We start from the raw sequence: 24,147 nt of genomic DNA, 5'->3' as shown, positions 1-24,147 counted from the left end.
ATAATAGCAATTTTTAAGTGTGTCTTTAGGATAACTAGGGACTAGTGATGAGTGAGTATACTCGTTGCTCGGGTCTCCTCAAGCATGTTCGGGTGATCGCCAAGCATTTTGGCGTGCTTGGAGATTTATTTTTTGTCACCTCAGCTGAATGATGTGCGGCTGCTAGACAGCCTGAATACATGTGGGAATCCCTAACAAACAGGCAACCCCCACATGTATTCAGCCTGTCTAGCAGTCGGAAATCATGCAGCAGAGGCAACAAAAACTAATGTTTCTGTCCAAGTGGCCACTAATGAATGGCCATCTAACGTTTCTCCCAGGTGGACCTGCAACATACAGCCGATTACTGTATTGGGTACTTTGATTAAGCTCGTAAAAGCCTCCATCTTGCAGGAAGGCAGCTACCTTTTAAGAATTTAAAGGGGTTTTCCCACGAACAAAGTACATTTTAATTAAGATATTGAAATAAAAATACCGCAAGCTCCACAAATGGATGCTAAGAAAAAATAAAAAAATGTTCCTCTTATAAATGTGCCCCTGCTGTGTACTGTGTAATGGTCTGTCTGACCATACAGGGACATGATCTGATCATACCACATTGATTAATATGTTGATTAGAATTAACTTTGTTTGTGGGAAAACTCCTTTAAAGGGAATCTGTCAACTGGTTAGACAAATTTAAAGCATATGGACAAATACAAGAACAATTTTTATGTTTAGTTAAACCACATATGTTAGACCAAATCCAGATTTCATTAAAAACTTTGCACTGGTTGCCTTCTATAGCTTCTATGTTTCGCTACTGCTGGCTGCAGAATGAGTTAACCAAGGGTCCATCAGTCAGTTGGTTCTGATGGATAGTTTGCAACTTTTACCTCTCTTTGGGCTCGTGTTGACGAGAATATAAATCGGACGTGCGCTGTCTGATTTTTTTTTTTTTTGTGTAGCACAAGGACAGCACACTGATCCATGATATTCAATTGTGCTGTTCAGATGAACAATTTTTTTCCCAGTCCAACTGTCCATAAGTAAAGAAAAATCACAGCATGCACTACTTTCTTCCAAGTCACAGATGAGTCTATGGATGCGTCCCACACACAACATCCAAGTGGCATCCGAATTATACAATTCTATTATAAACCTACATGTACATTTTATTAATGTAGATGTATAAAAATGGATCACATTTGGATGCTACATTTACATCACAAGTACCTTATAAACAGGCACACAGATGAAAATTAGATTAGAGGATTGGCATTAGTTTAGGGTCCTGGAAAACGAGAAATGCCTTACCGTGGCTTCCAGATACACATATAATGGCCATTTTATGCGCTAAACTCTCAATTTTTCATATTTCTAATGCAGTAATGCAATTCATTTTTCATATTTGCATGTTATGACGCTACAGTGTGCTTCCTTTTTTGCTTGAATGTATATGAGTTGGTGACTCTAGGTTAAGCACCTGTTCACACTATGTTTATGCTTGGATGTGACGGTCAGTTTTTAAATTTTGAAAATTAGAAAAAAATCATCCGAGTTTTCTGGATGAAACTCAGAAGATTTTTCACATGCTCATCTGTAGCCAGCCTTTCTTAGAGCTTCTCTGACCTCATTTTTATGATCACATAAACGTGCAACTCTCCTTTAAAGTGGTCTGTAGTCCTAAATAAGCTAATAGCAGCTCAGTAAAAGACATATAAGGCCACGTGCACACATTCAGCATTTGGTCAGTATTTTTCATGTAAGCTAAAACCAGGAGTGGGTGATAAATACAAAAGTGGTGACATGTTTCTATTATTCTTCTCCTCTGAATGTTCCACTCTTGATTTTAGCTTACAAAAACATGTTTGTACGTGGCCTTAAAGGGATCCTGTCAGCAGGATTTTGCTGTGTAACCTACAGACAGTGTCAGGTCGGCGCCGTTATACTGATTACAATGATACCTGGGATGATGAAATCTCTCTTGTGGTTGTTGTTTAATCTTTATTTTCAGTTCTGAGTTAATGATATGCTCGTGCTCTGGGGCGGCCTGTGGGGGATCTTTATGTGGTGCTCTGATTAGATATTCATCTGTATGACTTATGATAGTTATAATATGTTTTGAAAAAAAAAAAAAATTCACATTCAGCAGGCAGGCGGTGGCACTGTAGCATGATCGCATGTATAATGTGCATTTAATTATTTTATTTGGCGATATACATGTATTCAGAAAAAAAAAAATTAAAATTCTCTCTCTAAATGGCCACACCTACGCAATAGCATCTATTGGCGATCTGATAGTGCCAATGGCGCCTGCTCAGTAGAATCTATTTTGGTGGAGACAATTTTGTTTTTTTCCTCTAGCAAAATGGTGCCAGCAGCGGCTGCGCAGTAGCATCTATCGGATTGCTGATAGATGCTACCACGTTGGTGCCACCGGTGCCATTTTGGTGGAGACAATTTTTATTTTCCCTCTAGCAAAATGGCGCCGACAGAACCTGCACCATTTTGAGAGAATTTTTTTGTTCTGTATACATGTATATCACCAAATAAAATAATTACATGGACATTGTAGAAGTAGTGTTGAGCATTCCGATACTGCAATATCGGGTATCGGCCGATATTCGTGGTATCGGAGTTCCGATACTTTTAGAATATCGAATACCGGAATCGGAAGTTCCCATAATGCAATGAGCCAGTTTGATTTTATTCAGCCAATGAGGAATCCTCAGAAGTGTGGGCACATCCTGATAGGCATGTAGGCATGTTAACTAATGGCATGGCTGTGATTGGCTGCTGAAATGATGTCATGATAACACTATAAAAGCCGCCACCGCCATTTTGGGTTCACTCTGCTGTGAATTTACTTAGGGACAGGACGCTGCTGTTCTGACTCTGAGGGACAGTTTGCGCTAGCGATTTGCTTTATTGTGCTTTACCCAGGCTACTTTAGCAACCGCTGTGTGAGAAGCTTTCTTTTGCCTTGCAGCGCTGTTCACGGCTGTCTGCGAAGTCTCTGTGTGAGTGCAGCTCACGCTGTAGTGTGTTCTGCATCCACCACCGGTTGTAGTCCGCTCAGCGTGCGTCACTGCCTCATACATTGTCCTTTTTTGCATTAGTGCAGCTCAGTTTTCCTGATTCCTCCTATTAGTGTGTTCCATCCGTATTCAGCTAGAATATTTGCAAACACTATATAGGAGTAGATAGACGAGCCTTTCTGCTGGCTTGTGCCCTGCAGCCCCAGCCAGATTAGTATTAGCCTATTTTTTGGAGCCTCATCTATTGCATTGCAGGTTACCTTCCTGCATTGTAATAGCTACAAAAAGTTTGTGATACTATCGGATTTACATCTTTAGGCACATCCAGTGTCTTTTTGTGAAAAAAAAAAAAAAAGTTAATAAAGTTCACGAAACACTCCACTTTACAGTTGTGTAGGCCACATTAGCGCATATTAAAGTCTAGTCCACACTTTATAAAATTAGTGTTTCTTACACCTGTTAGCAGCTGTTCAGGAATAAGCACACTAAGCCCTTAGTACTTTTCTGCCTATCTTTATCAGTCTACCAAGATGAAGGCAGGGAGTAAGGCACGTGGTCGTGGAGTTTCTGCAGGGAGAGGACGTGGGGATTCTGTGCCTGCTGTGGGCACCAGTGACTCAGCATCCTCCAGTTTTACCAAGGAACAGTCCTTTATGCGCAGCTTTGTAGGAGCTCGCCATACCCCACTGCTGCGGGACGAACAAATTGAAGCCGTTGTCGGATGGATGGCAGCTAACGCATCGACTTCAATTACTTCCAGATCCTCTCAGGTCCAGAGCACTGAAAAGCACCCAACTGTGTCTTCACCACCTGCCAAATTGCCCAGGCAGTCAGAGAGCCCTGGACAGGAGTCATCTCTACTTCTGTTCTCTGAATCGTTAGCTTGGAAAAAGGGGGCCAGCTAAGCAGCATTTGAGAATTTGAAGAGGTAGTATGCAGTGATGCGCAAAAGCTTTGTCTCTCTGAATCTGAAGAGGCGGGTGGGCCAGTGCCTATGGTCAGCACACCTCAGTACGCATCTGATGATGAAACTCAGGTGCCACTATCTGGTGCGTACTGTGCTGTCGAGACTACCCAGGAGAAGCAGTCGCTTGAAGAGGGTAGTGTAGATGATGAGGTCCTTGCAACAAAAAAGACCACATAAAAATGCACACCACCGATATATATAATAACAGTTTGGGTTTCCTCCCTTCTGCCGTCCTGTCTGTACTGTTGCCTTGGTATGGACCTTTCATGCATTTCATTATACCTGTTTCACATGAGAGTTGTTGCTTCTAACCGTGAGAGGGCTGCCATTCACTGGGCATACTTGGCTGTTTTTCAACAGCGTTTTTTGCCTGATATCTCATTGCCACTTATTTATGTGGCGTCTTTCATGCAGATCCACATTAGTCTGGTTTTCACTTGGTATTATCATGGCTTCTTGAATAATATCTGCCTGTTTTATACTTTATTACCACTCATTTAAGTGGTTTTATGTGTGCAGCTCAGCATACAGTGCTTTTATTTATTTATTCATCTTTATGGGATTGAACCATTTTTTGCACATGTGCGCTGGTCTATATATATTTTTTCTGGACCTTCATCTCAAGTATTGTGGATGTTATATATTCTATTAGACTATGTGGCACTTCAGCTATGATTGACATGTGATCCATGGTATTTTTCCACGTGAAGGCTATTTTATCGTGTCTCCAGCATTAGGGCGATTTGATCAGGACTGTGCGCCATTAGGTGCTCTTTGGTGTAATTATATATTTACATCTATCATATGGATACACCTTATTGTGGATGTTTTCCTTTTTTTGTTCCTTTATTTATGCTGATGATATATGCATGAGACTCAATTCATTATTGTATTGATCAGGACTAACAGGGGGATTGTATTCCCTTTTTGTTTTTACATGTTTTTAAATTTATATTGTTGTCAATAAAGCTTTTCCTGTTATTATTATATATATATCGGTGGTGTGCATTTTTATGTGGTCTTCTTTCCTTTTTTGTTGCATTAACTCTTCATGTGACCATTTGCACCGCCGACATTAATTATTTCATTAAGTATTTGCAGTGCGCCCTTACATTCTTTTTCCAGATGATGAGGTCCTTGACCCATCATGGCGTGAGGTACAGGAAGGTGGTGGGAGCAGCTCTGAGGAAAAGTTTCCCCGAATGGCCAAAAAAGGAGGGAGAGGGAGGGGGCAGACTCGGTTGCCTGTAGCCTCCACTTCGGCACCCATTAGGAGCATGCCTCTTTCAAAACCCAAAACGGGCGCTCCCAAGACTTGCAGTGCCTGGTCCTTTTTTTGACACAGTTGCAGATGACATTTGCTTTGTCAAATGCAAGCTGTGTAATCAGAAAGTGAAAAAAGGGAAAAGTGTCAGCAACCTCAATACCACAAATATGTGGAAACATGTGCGGACCAAGCACGTGGTGGAGTTACAAAGATGAAGACCTAGGCCAACCGACAGCGCCACCTACCACTTTTTCAGCTCGTGTTGTAGCCTCTTCCTCCAGCTCTCCCACAGCTGGTTCGGCTTCCTCACAGGATCGCCATGGAAGAACCTCTGGCACTGTTGTACAGAGACACAGTGTCATTCCACCCACAGCACCACGTTCCCTGTCATCCTCACACTCCCAGGCCAGTCTACAGCAATCGGTAGCACAGGCATGGGAGAAATGGCGCCCATACTTGGCAAACCACCCCCGAGCACAGGCTCTGAGTGCTGGCATTGCAAAACTACTGTCCCTTAAAATGCTCTCATTCAGGCTGGTGGAGACTGACACCTTCCGTAACTTCATGGCATTGGCAGTCCCACAATACAACGTGCCCAGCCGCTTTTATTTCAGCAGGCAAGCCGTCCCTGCCCTGCAAAAGCATGTGGAGGTAAAAATTAAACATGCGCTACTAAACGGCGTCAGTAGCAAGGTCCACCTGACCACCGATGCGTGGACCAGTAATCATGGACAGGGACGATATCTTTCCCTCACTGCCCATTGGGTAAATGTTGTGGAACCGGGTACAGATCTTGAGAGTGGCGCTGTACGTGTTCTGCCAACTCCAAGGATTACAGGAATCCAGTCTGTACACACTGACTCCTCCTCATACTCTAGTTCCTCAGAATCAGCGCTGCAGGAGCCGTCACAGTCTACCTCCACATGGACCCGTGAACGCTTACCTGTTACGACCAATATGAGCACAGCTGTAGCCAAACGTCAACAGGCCGTATTGAAATTAATTTCTTTGGGGAATCAAAGCCACACAGCGCAGGAGCTCTGGAATGCCATCAAGCAGGAGAACGACGTGTGGTTTGTGCCAGTGAATCTCCAGCCAGGCGTGGTAGCGTGTGACAATGGCCAAAATCTGGTGGCAGCTCTGGGCCTAGGCAACCTCACTCACATCCCATGTCTGGCACATGTGCTCAACTTGGTCGTGCAGAGTTTTTTGAGGGACTATCCGGATCTTGATGCACTGCTGCATAGAGTGCACTCACTTGCGGCGTTCCAGAATGGCAAGATCGCGCATTGCAGCTCTGCAGCGCCGATTCCGCCTTCCGGAACATCGCATCATATGTGACCTACCCACCAGGTGGAATTCAACGTTACATATGTTGGAGAGGTTGTGTGAGCAGCAGGAATGGAGTACCAGCTGCATCAGGCGCAAACAAGTCGCACTGCGCATCGTTCACACTTCACCACCACTTAGTGGGCCTCTATGAAGGACATCTGCCACGTTTTGCGTGCCTTCGATGATTCCACGTGGATGGCGAGTACAGATGATGCACTAGTCAGCATGACTATCCCCCTTATCTGCCTGCTTGAAAAAACACTGCAAGCACTAAGGGATGAGGTTGTGGAAGAGGTGGAGGATGAGGAGTCACAAATGCCATCTGCTTCTGGACAGTCTGTGCAATGTGGTTCCTCACAAAGGCCTAGGCAGGGGACACTTTGTGAGGATGAGGAGGAGTCAATGGAGGAGGAAGACATCTGTCCAGAGGAGGGAGGTACACAATGCTCTAGTAGTCAGTATGTAGAGCGAGGGTGGGGGTGATGCAGAGTAGGCAGAGATGACGCCTCAAGCAGGGGACAGCATTTCTTGGCCAGTTGGCAGTCTGCAGCACATGGTTGATTTCATGCTGCAGTGCCTGAGAAACGACCACCGCATCGCCCACATTCTGAACACCGCTGATTATTGGGTGTACACCCTCCTAGATCCTCGCTACCGGGACAACTTACAAAGCCTCATACACCATTGAACTGGGAGAGTAAAATGCAGGAGTACCAAGACACTGGTACATTCCATCATGTTCTCCATTCCACCCGAGAGCAGTGCTGCTAGTGCTTTACAAAGCAGCTCAGTGCGTCGAGGCAGTGGAGGAAGCTCTGCACAAAGAGGGAGCAGAAGCAGCGCCTCAGCATAAGGCAAGACCAGTATGGCCCAAATGTGGCAAAGTTGTGTGTCCCCTCCACAAATGTCTACACCATCACAGACGGCTCCAGTCAGCAGGAGGCAACGTTTCCGTCAGATGGTGACAGACTACATGTCTTGCCGTGTCAGTGTACTCCCAGACGGCTCTTCCCCCTTCAAGTTTTGGTTCTCTAAGCTGGATACATGGCCAGAGCTTAGCCAGTATGCATTGGAGGTGCTGGCTTGCCCTGCTGCTAGTGTATTATTGGAACGTGTCTTTAGTGCCGCAGGTGGTGTACTAACAGACCGTCACATGCGACTATCCTCCGATAACGTTGACCGGCTTACTTTTCTGAAAATGAACAAGGCCTGGATCTTGCAGGAATTTGCCAGTCCTCTTCCAGAATAAATAATTGGTTGGCAACAGTATCCAGGTCTCCTGTTGTGTTCATGTTTCTACCACCTGTTTCTCCTGTAATCCCTGGCCTCCAACACCGCCAGCTGCTGCTCAGAAGTGCCGTCTGCACAGTCAACATTTGCTCCAGTGTTATTGGGGTTCAGTAACGTCAGCTGATCCCCTGCTGTGTGTCGGGCAATTTCTCCTGCTCCGACCACACTCACACTACTACAGATATTAAACTTGCTCCAATTAGGTCTCTGGCTACATTCTGTTTCTCCTGTAATCCCTGGGCTCCAACACCACCAGTTGCTGCTCAGAAGTGCCGTCTGCACAGTCAACACATGCTCCAGTGTTATTGGGGTTCAGTAACGTCAGCTGATCCCCTGCTGTGTGTCCGGCAATTTCGCCTGCTCAGTCCACATTCACACTACTACAGATTTTAAACTTGCTCCAAAAAAAAAAAAAAGGTTAGCTCCTCCTCCGCAGTATACACCCTCGCCTCGATTGCAGGCAAAACCAGTTCGGTGCAAAAGCAGTAGATCACAAAAAGACAAAATCAACCTCAGTGCAGGTAACAACATGTCTAGAAAACCCACCAGGTAACACATACATATTAATAAACAAAAAGAGCCAAATGCCTAGCAGGGTGGGTGCTGTGTCCCCCAATGAGCGTCTCGGAGAAAAGGATTTTATGGTGAGTATCACAAAAATCCATGTTTCTGCTTCGCCTCATTGGGGGATACAGGACTGTTGGACATCCTAAAGCAGTCCCTGGGTGGGAAGTCGACTCATTAGTCCAAGCTACACGCATGTCCTGTCTAAAGGTACGCCACCGCTGTTGGAGAATCCTTCTAACAAGGGTTGCATCAGCTGAAGCCTGAGTATGGACATTGAAATGTTTGGAGAATGTGTGCAGGCTAGCCCAGGTTGCCGCCTTGCATACCTGTTCCGCCGATGCCTGGGGCCGAAGAGCCCAAGAGGCGCCTATTGCTCGAGTTGAGTGCGCTCTGATCCCTACTGGAACAGCTACGCCTCTGATGTAGGATTCCTGGATCGACAGCCGAATCCACCTGGCTATGGTCGATCTTGAGGCAGCAAGTCCCTTCCTGCGACCCTCGGGGAGCACGAACAGCGTGTCTGTCTGACGAAAGGATGCCATCCGTGACACGTACCTCCTGAGAGCTCTCATCAGATCCAACGTATGAAGAGCCCTTTCCACACTATGTACCGCTGCTGGGCAAAATGAGGGCAAGAGAATATCCTCATTAATGTGAAACGAGGAAACAACCTTTGGCAGAAAAGGAGGGGCCGGCCTGAGAACCACCTTATCCCTGTGAAATATCAGGAACGGAGCTCGGCAAGATAGAGCGGCCAGCTCTGAAACCCGCCTGATTGATGTTATCGCCACTAGGAACACCACCTTCCAGGAAAGGTATGTCAAAGAGACATCTTGTCGTGGTTCGAATGGAGCTTCCTGGAGAACACCTAGGACCAGGTTAAGGTCCCAGGCATCCAATGCGGTCCTATAGGTGGGTACCAAGAGTGAGACCCCCCTGGATGAAGGTCTTTACCTGCAGACTGGTAGCAATCCTGCGCTGGAACAGGATGGATAAGGCCGATTTCTGTCTCCTGAGGGAACTAAACCTGAGTCTAAGCCAGACTGGAGAAAAGCCAAGATGTTGGGAATAGAGAATCTCCGTGAATAACCATGGTCCCGACACCATGTGAAGAAAACCTTCCAGGTGTGGTGGTAAATACGTGCTGAGGTGGGCTTCCGGGCGCTAACCATTGTAGCAACCACCTTGCGTCCGAACCCAGCCTGGGTCAGAATCCAAAATTCAACGGCCAAGCTGTCCAACACAGGCCCCTGAGTTCGGGTGGTAGATCGGGTCCTGGGAAAGTAGGTCTGGGCGCTCTGGCAGCCGCCAGGGAAAGTCGGCGAGTAGCTGCACCAGGTGTGCGTACCATGCCCAACGAGGCCAATCTGGGGCCAGCAGAATCACTGGAACCCCTTCTGCCTTGATCTTCTTGCTGACCCTCGGAAGTATTGGCAGCGGGGGAAAATAGGTATGGGAGGCGAAACTGGTTCCATGGCAGAACCAATGCATCCACAACAATTGCCAGCGGGTCCCGGGACCGAGCGACAAATGCAGGCACTTTGGCATTCACCCTGGAGGCCATCAGGTCCACACTCGGCGTTCCTCAAAGTTGGCAAATTTGCCGGAAGAAATCAGGGTGTAGAGACCATTCCCCGGACGCAAGACCCTGCCAGCTGAGGAAGTCTGCCGCCCAGTTCTCTACGCCTGGGATGTGGACTGCCGATATCACCGAGTGGTTCCTCTCGGCCCAGTGAAGGACGTGCCCCACCTCGTGCATGGCTGCCCTGCTGCGGGTGCCCCACTGATGATTTATGTAAGCCACGGCCATGGCGTTGTCTGATTGAATCTGGACGGGGCGGCCTGCTAGAAGATGATGAAAATGTTGCAGAGCCAGCCAGATCGCTCGTATCTCTAACAAGTTGATCGGGAGGCGTGCCTCCTGCGGCGACCACCGTCCCTGGGTCTTGTGATGGCGAAAAACCGCTCACCAGCCGAGGACACTGGCATCGGTGTGACCACCAACCAATGGTCTGGGGGAAAAGGTTTAACCTGAAGAAGGGAGGAACTGACTGTCCACCACCCGAGTGCCTGTCTGACCTGCACGGACAATCGGCACCGGTAGTCGAGTGTAAATGGGTTCTTGTCCCACAATGCCAAGAGGGCATGCTGCAGGGGGCGAAGATGGAGTTGGGCAAATGGAATTGCTTCCATTACTGCCACCATCTTCCCCAAGACCCTCATGCAAAAACTAATGGTATGAGGGTCTGGTTGGCGAAGTACCTGGACTCTCTGCCAAAGAGCTAGGGCCTTGTCCTGAGGGAGAATTACCAACCCTCGGGAGGTGTCGAAGATCATACCTATAAAGGAAATCCTCTGAGCTGGAACAGGGGATGATTTCTTCAGGTTGACCAACCACCCCAACGGAAAGAGTATCTAGCGTGATGTTGACGCTCTCCTCGCATGCTTGATATGAAGGACCTTTGATCAAAAGGTCGTCTAAGTAAGGCAAGACGACTATGCCCCGAGGGAGTGAAGGATGGCCATGACAACCGCCATTACCTTTGTGAACACTCTGGTGGCGGTAGCTAGCCCGAAGGGGAGGGCTGCGAACTGAAAGTGTAGGTCGTTGATAGCGAAGCGTAAACATTTCTGATGTGGAGGGAAAATGGGGATGTGCAGGTTCGCGTCTTGGATGTCAATAGAGGCCAAATATTCTCCCTGTCCTATGGCAGCTATGACCAAGCGGAGAGACTCCATCCAGAAATGTCTGACCCTGACAAATCTGTTCAGAAGCTTTAGGTCCAGAATGGGCCTGACAGTCCCGTCCTTTTTGGGGACAGTGAACAGGTTGGAATAGAAACCCTGAAATCTTTCGTTTCCGGTACAGGGATGACAACACCGTTTTGCCGGCGCAATTTGATGGCCTTGAACAAGGCCTGTGCCCGGGTTTCCATTTTGGGAGGACGAAAAAGAAAAAATCGTCTTGGGGGAGTGCTTGACAAAGTCTAACTTGTACCCCGAGGATACCAGCTCCCTTACCCATGTGTCGTGTACGACGGAGAGCCAGACATGGCGAAACCAGAGTAGGCGACCGCCTACTCTGCTGGTGTCGCCCGGTACTTGCCTCGAGTCATTTGGCTGAAGATCTTTGGGACCTAGGTCCCCTTGATCTGGGCTGTTGGGATCGCATTCTCCCCAATGGGTTGGCTTTATATGAGACTTGACGATCCCTGTCCTGTTTGGGGCGACCTGAAACGGCGGGGTTGGGAGAGGACCGAAACAGTGTCTGAAGCTGGTGACAAAAAGGCTGTTTAACCCTTTGCTGAGTGAGAAAACTGCTCTTGCTCCCTGTGGAGTCAGAGATAAGCTGGTCCAATTTCTCACTGAATAGGCGGCCGCTCTGATAAGGTAAAGAAGTTAAGGACTTCTTGGAGGTTGAATCTGCACGGCAAGTTCTCAACCACAGAGCCTTCCTAATAGAAATTGCATTTACGGCAACGAGTGCTGCGCAGCTAGCCGCATCCAAAGATGCATTAATCAAATAGTCTGCGGCCAACGCAATCTGATTAGCAATCTCTGCTACCTCCGCAAGCAGGTCCATACCCTGCAAGGCTCTGTTTAATGATTCAGACCAAGAAACCGCTTGGTGCTTGGGGAGGGTGCAAAACCGCTTAACCTCTGGGAAAAATGGAGGGTGGCCTTCCTCCTTCGGGGGTAGCACTTACCCACAGTCCTGTGTCCCCAGTCCTGGATCCCCATAGGTGTCCAGCCTGCCGAACAGCTGCTCCCTTTTTCAAAAAGTGCACCTCGGTGTGTGGGTGGGCCCGCCAGAAGAGGAGGCGCCGCCAGTGACGTCATGTGGGCGGAGCTTCTGCCCACGGCCTAGCGCTGGCTGAAGCCGGGGACTAAATTCGGCTTCGCAGGCGGGTCAGCTGGAAGTAGACGCATCGCGCCGGGGGGGGGGGGGGGGCGAGACGCCGGACTAAATTTTCGGCGCCTACCCGGACACAAGGGCGGGACGGGCAGGAAAAGGCGCTGCCAACCACTACAGCTGTGAAAACATGTAAATCAACAGCCGCGGAGACACCATCACATGTTTCTCAACGCAAGCAATGACTAGCCAGGTCTTTCACCGGGAAGGAACAACCACGGGAAGGGCAGTCTCCAATGAAGGAAACCACCTATGCCAAAACATGGTATCCATCCACAGATAGCTGTTTCGGGGTATTGCCCCTCATCAGTGTGGAGTAGGAAACTGGCTAGTAGGAGCAATGCCTAGTAAAAGACTGTGAAAAAGAGGATGAGTGACCTCATGGAGATCAACATCCGACACTGCGGAGACACCATCACGTTTCTCAACGCAGTGATTCTAGAGCAATGCCCCCATCCCTTATGGGAAATATGCAAAAACATGTAAATCAACAGCCGCGGAGACACCATCACATGTTTCTCAACGCAAGCAATGACTAGCCAGGTCTTTCACCGGGAAGGAACAACCACGGGAAGCCCTCCCAGCCCACCTCCTTCCGCGCCTCACCCCTGGAAGCTCCAGCTGATCCTCAGGTTAGGGGGGGGGGTAAGGGGGGCTGCATTGAAAAATCAAGGACGGTGCAGGCACCCTAACTCCATCCTCCCTCCAAGGGACAAGGAGAGGGACCGTCTGCCTCCTTCCACCACTGCAGTCTTTGCATTGGTGGTGCAGTGGGGGCCGCATTGACTGTACCTGTGCCTCTGTACAGCCTAGGGCTTCAATACCTTAGGGTGGTCAGGGCTGAGTCCGGCATCATGTCCCACGTTGCAGGAAGCAACACTCCACGTGCTCGCCCGTTGTTGGTTTGGGGAGATCGGATCCTTTCAATAGGAAAACAGAAAAAAAAAAAAAAAAAAGTCTTGAAAAAGACCAGACATGTTTGCCTCCAAGGACACTAAGCATGAACTGGTTTCGCCTGCAATCGAGGCGAGGGCGTATACTGCGGAGGAGCTAACCTTTTTTTCATTCACTTAGTGTCAGCCTCCTGGCGGCAGTAGCATACACCCACAGTCCTGTGTCCCCCAATGAGGCGAAGGAGAAAAATTAATGTGTCAAATGGGGGTCCGTCTTACAATCTGAATTTAGCTTACTGGGGGGGGGGTTGGGTCGGCAGTGCCGGTGCAATATGGTCACAGGGTGTGTTCGGTGACACGGCAATATGACTCCCATCCCAGACTGGTGCAGCAAGTTTGGCCGTGCTTAAGGTGCGAGGGCTCCGCTGACATTTTCTGAAAGCCTGGAGCCCCTGCACATCCATTGCTGTGATGCGGTGGACTCCGGGAAATCCCATCCCAGATTGGTGTGGCAGGTTCGGTGGTGCTCTCTGGTGCGGTGGCTGTGCCGGTATTTTGTGAGATCCCAGAGGCCCCGCACACCCATTGCTGCAATGTGGTGGCCTCTGGGAAAATGGCTTCTGGGAGCGACTCAGATTGAGACCTTGGCAACGAGATTTCGGCACCGAGATCTCAATCTGAGCATGCGCGGCCCCTGGCGGCCATTTTCCCGGAGGTCACCGCATCACAGCAATGGATGTGCGGGGCCTCTGGGCTTTCACAAAATGCCGGTGCAGCCAGCGCACTACAGGACACCGCCGAACCAGCCTAGGAAGGGAATGTGATCATCGCCCTGCAACGTCGGACCGCTGCAGAATCGCCCGACGCCTGCTGCCGCCACACTACTTGTAAGTATATTTCGACCATAAGATGCACCCCCATTTTCCCCAAATTTTTTGGGGAAAAAGTGCATCTTAAAGTCCGAAAAACACTGTAGGTAAGGCTTCAATCAGACGTCAATTTTTTTGATGTATGAGAAAAATAAAAATAAGTTTCTCCACCTTCTCCTATCAGTCAGTGAAAAATTGACAGCACCCAGATGGCATTCAGGAGCTAATTTTTTTCACGTACCCACAGAATTTCACTGCAGAGTTTGAGCCGACACTCAGATCAATATTGGACATGCCTCTATGGTTTTTCCTAGCCCACATTCTTCCACAAAAAAAAAAAAAATCAAAAAAAAAAAAATCACTGACATGTGAATAGTACTAGTGATGAGCAAACGTGCTCAAATAATGTGTTATACGAACATGCTCGGGTGTTATCCAAGTATCTTGGCGTACTCGGATAATATGTCAAAGGGTCCCTGTGGCTTTATGATTCGCAGCTGTTAAGACAGCTGCAACACATGAAGGATTGCCTAACAAACAGGCACCTATATGTTAAAAAACAAAAAACACAACATCATGTGGACTGAACATATTTTACTTACCAAGGGGGAATACTCCCTGGGATACATACATAAAAATTATGAAAATAAATAGTCCACTTTACCTTCTAATGTATGCTGAAGTTCCAGGACCTGATTGATAAGACGCGTCTTTTCTTCCAGCTCTACCTGATTTTCTACGTCAAGAGCTAAAAAGACAATAGATTCTATTACAAGAGGAGAAATACGGTACATAAATAAGGACTATTATGTTACGCTACAGCTTTCTTTTTGCAGATGCCAATGCTCTGAGAAAATGCCACCAATACATGTATGCATATTACAGGTAATGAAGCATATAATAAGCCGTACCATCCATGTCAGAATTCATCATTGTTGAAGGCAAGTCTTGTGGCGACAACCGTAACTGCAATGAGCTAAAATCTAGGAGAGAAGAGATATATCAGCAGATGGACACAAACCCGACAATATCACAGCACAGAAAGCCTTACTACTGTCATACATGATTATGGCTCCCTGTGGATACATACAGCTGTCACATTCCCCCCTCTGGAGTTTTACCAGTTCTACATTACAAACCCTTTGTAGAATGGCATTATTCCCACCAATGTGCCAGTGCACAGGACTGTAAAGTAACATTGTAAGAAACGCTCACCACCCTGCCCATAGTGAGGAGTTATAAATGAATAGTTCTGGATAGTCTTCTTCGCCTCCGTAGCAAAAGAAGCTATAGGGGCCATAATGTGACATGTCAGTCTTATAAAAGATAACCATTAGGGCAGAGGTAGATCATAACCAGAGGTCTCCCAGCCAGGATCTACCTCTAGGCACAACAGGGAAACGATCTGGTAGTCCTGGCCGGTCTGTGCATTGTATGGACAGCACAGAAAGTTCTGCTGCACAAGTCCCTGCTGGGGATGTGTTTCCCCAGATGTGGCTCCTCCTGGTGATAACATCCAATCACTGCAGGTTACAGGAGCAGCTTTAAGAAAAAAAAAAAAAAAAAGAAGATGGCCTTAGGAACTCTCTTTAAATTAAGTGTCCTAAATTCTTTTTGAGAGCCATGACAATGTACGTGTTCTCCACACATGGGCATCTAGGCTGTCAGCAGTGGTATCGGTACCAACATTAAGGCTCAAGGGCTTATCACCACATCTATTTTGTGAGCATACTATAGTGTCCTCTCTTAGCCATAAGAAAAAACAAAAACCTTTAGAGACAAAAGAAGGTTCAATATTGGCCCAAAGACCATTATCATGAGGCTTTTGAGAACTTTAAGGGGTTGTCCAACAATAGGCACCTATTACTTATCTAAATGGAGGGCAAAACATGTCTGATCCCTGTGGAGCCTCACCCCTAGCCTCTCTAATACGGGTCCAGAGACTGATGCTTCTCCCTGCACCACACCGATCCCTGTGAGGACTTTGCACGTGGCGTGGGTTACATGTGCTTCCACTTCTACTGGACAACTAAGTGCTAAGGCCAACAGTACGGCAAGACATTGCTGGCATATTGTTAAAAAGACAGATGAGGTGTAACGCCCATTCCCCATCATCTGAGAGGGTTGGTGGGGAAATTGCTGAGGCAATTTCTGATTTTTGGGTATTTTTATAATGTATTTTTCCAACAAGTGGACAACTGCTTACACCATCGTTTGGCTGTCCAGAGCTAGAGAACAGTAACGATAACTTTCAGGAATGAGATCTTGTAGGAGCCACTCTAGGTTCAGTCCCAGTGAGGACCTAGTCAATAGAGGTCCTGTTTCTTAGGGGACATGCGGTAACAAAGAGAAGCACGTCAGTCTGCCAGTATGTGACAAGCACACAAGCCAAGATGAGAGGGTTACATCACAAGCAGAACACTTTTTATTCTAAGCCTGGAAGGCCTGACAATAATGGATTTCCATTAAGAAGCTCCTCCAGTCACGTGGATATTACCATCGGGGAGGATAGTATTACCTGAATTATTTATTACCCTGCACGATCACACAGAATTATATAGGATGGTAGGTATAATGCCACAGGACAGAATACAATGCCATCAGTGCCACCAAGCAGATGGCTCCTGCATGGAGCATTGTATTGTGCTGTTCCTTGGATTCCTTGATACTGGGAAATGCCCGGGGATACTACTTAAATCTGCCTTATTATTAAATCTCTTAGTATAATCCTCATAGGAAAACTGTATTCAACAAATTCAGCACAAAAATGGGTCCACGCTGCACACATTCCAACAGTGGGTATATTGGGGGCAGAATGATTTGGATCCACATTCTGATATAACCACGGCTCAAAGATGAAGTGTTGTGATGGGGACAGCAAGCCCTGATAACTCTGCTAAGAAGACTGACCCCAAGCGGATATTTAGGAGACCCCTTTATTTATCCAAAATCATTCACCAAGAACAGTCTAACGACTAGACTTACAGCTTTGTACGGAGAGGCCATCAGACTAGGACCTGGCTCCCTAATGTGGGGTCTTGGCTGAAGCCGGAATAGAGGAAGTGCTGCACCAACACTACCTGCAGAGCTACTGATTTAACTATTTAGTGACCGCTGTGGTCCAAAACCTTGTAAACTGCAGCTGTAATATTAGGTGAAAATAAACTGCTAGCACTGCGGAAAAATCTGTGCATCGCCCAACCTAGGGCGTTAGACACTAATCCTGTCCCTATAGGATGAGGATCCATAGATGTAACAGGGGCGGGGCCCCACATTTGGGACCCTTCTCTCCCCCTAGAGTGGAGACCGCATTGCTGAACTTATAGCGCTCATAGATTAGACACATCTGAATGGCAGCCACGTAATGTCTGGATGTCCGTGGCTACTCTGGTTAATTAGCTGCCAGGAGTTGGACTCGTTTTCCTCCAGGTCTCTTACGTGGGGAGGGTTCTGACAGCAAACAGACCGTATCGTGGTCTCATTATAGGATTAGCCCTGTGATCAGCATCGAAGCTTCCATCTTGCAACCATTCTGGTATTATACCGGTGATGCTGCATCCATCACTGGGATACGGGTGTCATTAGTAAGGGTGACGGCCAATGTATAACACATGACTGGTGATACTGCACCCATCACTGGGATACGGGTGTCATTAGTAAGGATGACGGCCAATGTCTAATACGTGACTGGTGAGGCTGCACCCATCACTGGGATACGGGTGTCATTGATAAGGGTGACGGATAATGTATAACCCATGACTGGTGATGCTGCACCCATCACTGGGATACGGGAGCCATTAGTAAGGGTGACAGATAATGTATAACACATGACTGGTGATGCTGCACCCATCACTGGGATACGAGTGTCATTAGTAAGGGTGATGGCCAATGTATAACACATGACTGGTGATACTGCACCCATCACTGGGATACGGGAGCCATTAGTAAGGGTGACGGCCAGTGTATAACACATGACTGGTGATGCTGCACCCATCACTGGGATACGGGAGCCATTAGTAAAGGTGACGGACAATGTATAACAAATGACTGGTGATGCTGCACCCATCACTGGGATACGGGTGTCATTAGTAAGGGTGACGGACAATGTATAACACATGACTGGTGATGCTGCACCCATCACGGAGATACGGGTGTCATTAGTAAGGGTGACGGACAATGTATAACACATGACTGGTGATGCTGCACCCATCACTGAGATACGGGTGTCATTAGTAAGGGTGACGGCCAGTGTATAACACATGACTGGTGATGCTGCACCCATCACTGGGATACGGGAGCCATTAGTAAGGGTGACGGCCATTGTATAACACATGACTGTTGATGCTGCACCCATCACTGGGATACGAGTGTCATTAGTAAGGGTGATGGCCAATGTATAACACATGACTGGTGATGCTGCACCCATCACTGGGATACGGGAGTCATTAGTAAGGGTGACGGACAATGTATAACACATGACTGGTGATGCTGCACCCATCACTGGGATACGGGAGCCATTAGTAAGGGTGACAGATAATGTATAACACATGACTGGTGATGCTGCACCCATCACTGGGATACGGGAGCCATTAGTAAGGGTGACAGCCAGTGTATAACACATGACTGGTGATGCTGCACCCTCACTGGGATACGGGTGTCATTAGTAAGGGTGACGGCCAGTGTATAACACATGACTGGTGATACTGCACCCATCACTGGAATACGGGAGCCATTAGTAAGGGTGATGGCGAGTGTATAACACATGACTGGTGATGCTGCACCCATCACTGGGATACGGGAGCCATTAGTAAGGGTGACGGCCAGTGTATAACACATGACTGGTGATACTGCACCCATCACTGGGATACGGGAGCCATTAGTAAGGGTGACGGCGAGTGTATAACACATGACTGATGATGCTGCACCCATCACTGGGATACGGGAGCCATTAGTAAGGGTGAAGGCCAGTGTATAACACATGACTGGTGATGCTGCACCCATCACTGGGATACGGGAGCCATTAGTAAGGGTGATGGCCAATGTATAACACATGACTGGTGATGCTGCACCCATCACTGGGATACGGGAGCCATTAGTAAGGGTGACGGACAATGTATAACACATGACTGGTGATGCTGCACCCATCACTGGGATACGGGTGTCATTAGTAAGGGTGATGGCCAATGTATAACACAAGACTGGTGATGCTGCACCCATCATTGGGATACGGGTGTCATTAGTAAGGGTGACGGATAATGTATAACACATGACTGGTGATGCTGCACCCATCACTGGGATACGGGAGCCATTAGTAAGGGTGACGGCCAGTGTATAACACATGACTGGTGATGCTGCACCCATCACTGGGATACGGGAGCCATTAGTAAGGGTGACGGATAATGTATAACACATGACTGGTGATGCTGCACCCATCACTGGGATACGGGAGCCATTAGTAAGGGTGACGGCCAGTGTATAACACATGACTGGTGATGCTGCACCCATCACTGGGATACAGGAGCCATTAGTAAGGGTGACGGATAATGTATAACACATGACTGGTGATGCTGCACCCATCACTGGGATACGGGAGCCATTAGTAAGGGTGACGGATAATGTATAACACATGACTGGTGATGCTGCACCCATCACTGGGATATGAGTGTCATTAGTAAGGGTGACGGCCAGTGTATAACACATGACTGGTGATGCTGCACCCATCACTGGGATACGGGAGCCATTAGTAAGGGTGACGGACAATGTATAACACATGACTGGTGATGCTGCACCCATCACTGGGATACGGGTGTCATTAGTAAGGGTGACGGCCAGTGTATAACACATGACTGGTGATGCTGCACCCATCACTGGGATACGGGAGCCATTAGTAAGGGTGACGGCCAGTGTATAACACATGACTGGTGATGCTGCACCCATCACTGGGATACGGGAGCCATTAGTAAGGGTGACGGATAATGTATAACACATGACTGGTGATGCTGCACCCATCACTGGGATACGGGAGCCATTAGTAAGGGTGACGGATAATGTATAACACATGACTGGTGATGCTGCACCCATCACTGGGATACGGGAGCCATTAGTAAGGGTGACGGCCAGTGTATAACACATGACTGGTGGTGCTGCACCCATCACTGGGATACGGGAGCCATTAGTAAGGGTGACGGATAATGTATAACACATGACTGGTGATGCTGCACCCATCACTGGGATACGGGAGCCATTAGTAAGGGTGACGGACAATGTATAACACATGACTGGTGATGCTGCACCCATCACTGGGATACGGGTGTCATTAGTAAGGGTGACGGCCAGTGTATAACACATGACTGGTGATGCTGCACCCATCACTGGGATACGGGAGCCATTAGTAAGGGTGACGGATAATGTATAACACATGACTGGTGATGCTGCACCCATCACTGGGATACGGGTGTCATTAGTAAGGGTGACGGCCAGTGTATAACACATGACTGGTGATGCTGCACCCATCACTGGGATACGGGAGCCATTAGTAAGGGTGACGGATAATGTATAACACATGACTGGTGATGCTGCACCCATCACTGGGATACGGGAGCCATTAGTAAGGGTGACGGATAATGTATAACACATGACTGGTGATGCTGCACCCATCACTGGGATATGAGTGTCATTAGTAAGGGTGACGGCCAGTGTATAACACATGACTGGTGATGCTGCACCCATCACTGGGATACGGGAGCCATTAGTAAGGGTGACGGCCAGTGTATAACACATGACTGGTGATGCTGCACCCATCACTGGGATACGGGAGCCATTAGTAAGGGTGACAGATAATGTATAACACATGACTGGTGATGCTGCACCCATCACTGGGATACGGGTGTCATTAGTAAGGGTGACAGATAATGTATAACACATGACCGGTGATGCTGCACCCATCACTGGGATACGGGAGCCATTAGTAAGGGTGACGGCCAGTGTATAACACATGACTGGTGGTGCTGCACCCATCACTGGGATACGGGTGTCATTAGTAAGGGTGACAGATAATGTATAACACATGACTGGTGATGCTGCACCCATCACTGGGATACGGGTGTCATTAGTAAGGGTGACAGATAATGTATAACACATGACCGGTGATGCTGCACCCATCACTGGGATACGGGAGCCATTAGTAAGGGTGACAGATAATGTATAACACATGACTGGTGATGCTGCACCCATCACTGGGATACGGGAGCCATTAGTAAGGGTGACGGCCAGTGTATAACACATGACTGGTGGTGCTGCACCCATCACTGGGATACGGGTGTCATTAGTAAGGGTGACAGATAATGTATAACACATGACCGGTGATGCTGCACCCATCACTGGGATACGGGTGTCATTAGTAAGGGTGACGGCCAGTGTATAACACATGACCGGTGATGCTGCACCCATCACTGGGATACGGGAGCCATTAGTAAGGGTGACGGACAATGTATAACACATGACTGGTGATGCTGCACCCATCACTGGGATACAGGAGCCATTAGTAAGGGTGACGGCCAGTGTATAACACATGACTGGTGGTGCTGCACCCATCACTGGGATACGGGTGTCATTAGTAAGGGTGACGGACAATGTATAACACATGACTGGTGATGCTGCACCCATCACTGGGATACGGGAGCCATTAGTAAGGGTGACAGATAATGTATAACACATGACTGGTGATGCTGCACCCATCACTGGGATACGGGAGCCATTAGTAAGGGTGACAGATAATGTATAACACATGACTGGTGGTGCTGCACCCATCACTGGGATACGGGTGTCATTAGTAAGGGTGACGGCCAGTGTATAACACATGACCGGTGATGCTGCACCCATCACTGGGATACGGGAGCCATTAGTAAGGGTGACGGACAATGTATAACACATGACTGGTGATGCTGCACCCATCACTGGGATACAGGAGCCATTAGTAAGGGTGACGGCCAATGTATAACACATGACTGGTGGTGCTGCACCCATCACTGGGATACGGGTGTCATTAGTAAGGGTGACGGACAATGTATAACACATGACTGGTGATGCTGCACCCATCACTGGGATACGGGAGCCATTAGTAAGGATGACGGCCAATGTATAACACATGACTGGTGATGCTGCACCCATCACTGGGATACGGGAGCCATTAGTAAGGATGACGGCCAGTGTATAACACATGACTGGTGATGCTGCACCCATCACTGGGATATGAGTGTCATTAGTAAGGGTGACAGATAATGTATAACACATGACTGGTGATGCTGCACCCATCACTGGGATACGGGTGTCATTAGTAAGGGTGACGGACAATGTATAACATATGACTGGTGATGCTGCACCCATCACTGGGATACAGGAGCCATTAGTAAGGGTGACGGATAATGTATAACACATGACTGGTGGTGCTGCACCCATCACTGGGATACGGGAGCCATTAGTAAGGGTGACGGCCAGTGTATAACACATGACTGGTGATGCTGCACCCATCACTGGGATACAGGAGCCATTAGTAAGGGTGACGGCCAGTGTATAACACATGACTGGTGATACTGCACCCATCACTGGGATACGGGTGTCATTAGTAAGGGTGACAGATAATGTATAACACATGACTGGTGGTGCTGCACCCATCACTGGGATACGGGAGCCATTAGTAAGGGTGACAGACAATGTATAACACATGACTGGTGATGCTGCACCCATCACTGGGATACGGGAGCCATTAGTAAGGGTGACGGCCAGTGTATAACACATGACTGGTGATACTGCACCCATCACTGGGATACGGGAGCCATTAGTAAGGGTGACGGCCAGTGTATAACACATGGCTGCTAGACACTGGAGCACTGATGGGAGCTGCCCCTCTATTTGTAGCCCCACATCTGCTGCGCTCAGACCCTCCTGATATAGTGCGGAACCAAGTGCTATGGAATGAAGGTAAGAAGGGACAGCCCTTCACCTGAGGAGAGCGGACACACAGAGAAGGCAGCGCCATGTTAGCACTACACGGATACCCGCCACAGCCTCACCTGTCCGGGCCGGCGCTGGACGGAGCCTCGTCTGACACACAACTGTATACACAACTCTCCACTCTCAGCCCCTCCTCTGCGACACCGGCCGTGCGTGCCACACAACGTAGTGACGTCGAGCTGAACACTTAGCTCTGGATAAATAGTAACGTTCTGCTCGTGTCCTTACTACAGGAGCCATGTTTGCGAAGCCTCTCCGTATAGACCTATAGAAGCGGACTATACAAACATGGCTCCTGCTCGCTACAAGTATAATGACAGCACTGGAGACACGTTTGTCTTATCTTTTGTGCAAAGATTAACAAATCTTGGGTAGTAATTAATAGAGAAGATTGTGACTGGCTGTTCTGGCCCAACCTGATTGGTTAGTTCTGTCGTCACTGGGAGGAGCTACATAATAAACAAGAGATGCGGGCTTGTGTATGTACAGGTGTTGAAGAGTTAATTTAAGGATGCAGTGGTTTTTTTTCCCCCCATCTCCGTTGATCAACACTGGTTACAAGTGTCTAAAAGCAACCAATCAGAACCAAGCTTTCTTTTTCCAGAGCATTTGATGAGATGGCCAATGTCTGCAAATTGGGATTCCTGGTTTGGTTTTTATCCTAAGGCCGCTTTCACACTTCAGGCTTTCGGTGTCCGGCATGGTGCGGAGAAAAACCGGACTACCGGATCCAGCCGCAACCGCAGACACCGGATCCTTCTTTCTGCCGGATATATTCCTGGCAGAGAAGGTTTCCGGGCATGCGCAGTGCGAAAAACCGGTCCGGCGCTGGGAAAAAACGTTGCATGCAACGTTTTTTCCAGACGCCGGACCGGCTATTTTCTACGGATCCGGAAAAAAACAGACGCGCCGCATTGCCATCCCGCGCAATGCAGCAGCAATGAAACAGCACGGGGAAAAAGCCTGGTGGTAACAGGCGCTGGATCCGGCAGTCCGTTTTTTCGCCGCACCATGCCG

The 24,147-nt window shown here is 48.1% G+C and overlaps 1 protein-coding gene across 2 annotated transcripts in view; it reads right to left on the bottom strand.

The window, feature by feature from the left end:
• The window catches only part of SCOC (short coiled-coil protein), a 191,428-nt gene that overhangs the window by 7,012 nt on the left and 160,269 nt on the right, over positions 1-24,147 (bottom strand). The window contains exons 1-3 of one of the 2 annotated variants that reach the window (XM_073572132.1): positions 23,190-23,341; positions 15,030-15,101; positions 14,783-14,866 (exon numbers count right to left, since the gene is read on the bottom strand). In XM_073572132.1, coding sequence (XP_073428233.1) covers positions 14,783-14,866; positions 15,030-15,051 — 106 coding nt within the window. In that variant the 5' untranslated portion in view covers positions 15,052-15,101; positions 23,190-23,341. Of the gene's footprint in view, positions 1-14,782; positions 14,867-15,029; positions 15,102-23,189; positions 23,342-24,147 lie in introns of those variants that run through there. The other variant, XM_073572131.1, reaches the window with a different exon arrangement.

This window comes from Dendrobates tinctorius, unplaced genomic scaffold, assembly GCF_039654945.1.
Source record: "Dendrobates tinctorius isolate UK_male_01 unplaced genomic scaffold, ASM3965494v1 ptg000030l, whole genome shotgun sequence".
NCBI classification, from domain to species: domain Eukaryota; kingdom Metazoa; phylum Chordata; class Amphibia; order Anura; family Dendrobatidae; genus Dendrobates; species Dendrobates tinctorius.
Note: the sequence above shows the minus strand (reverse complement) of the source record. Positions and strands in the feature narration are given on the sequence as shown.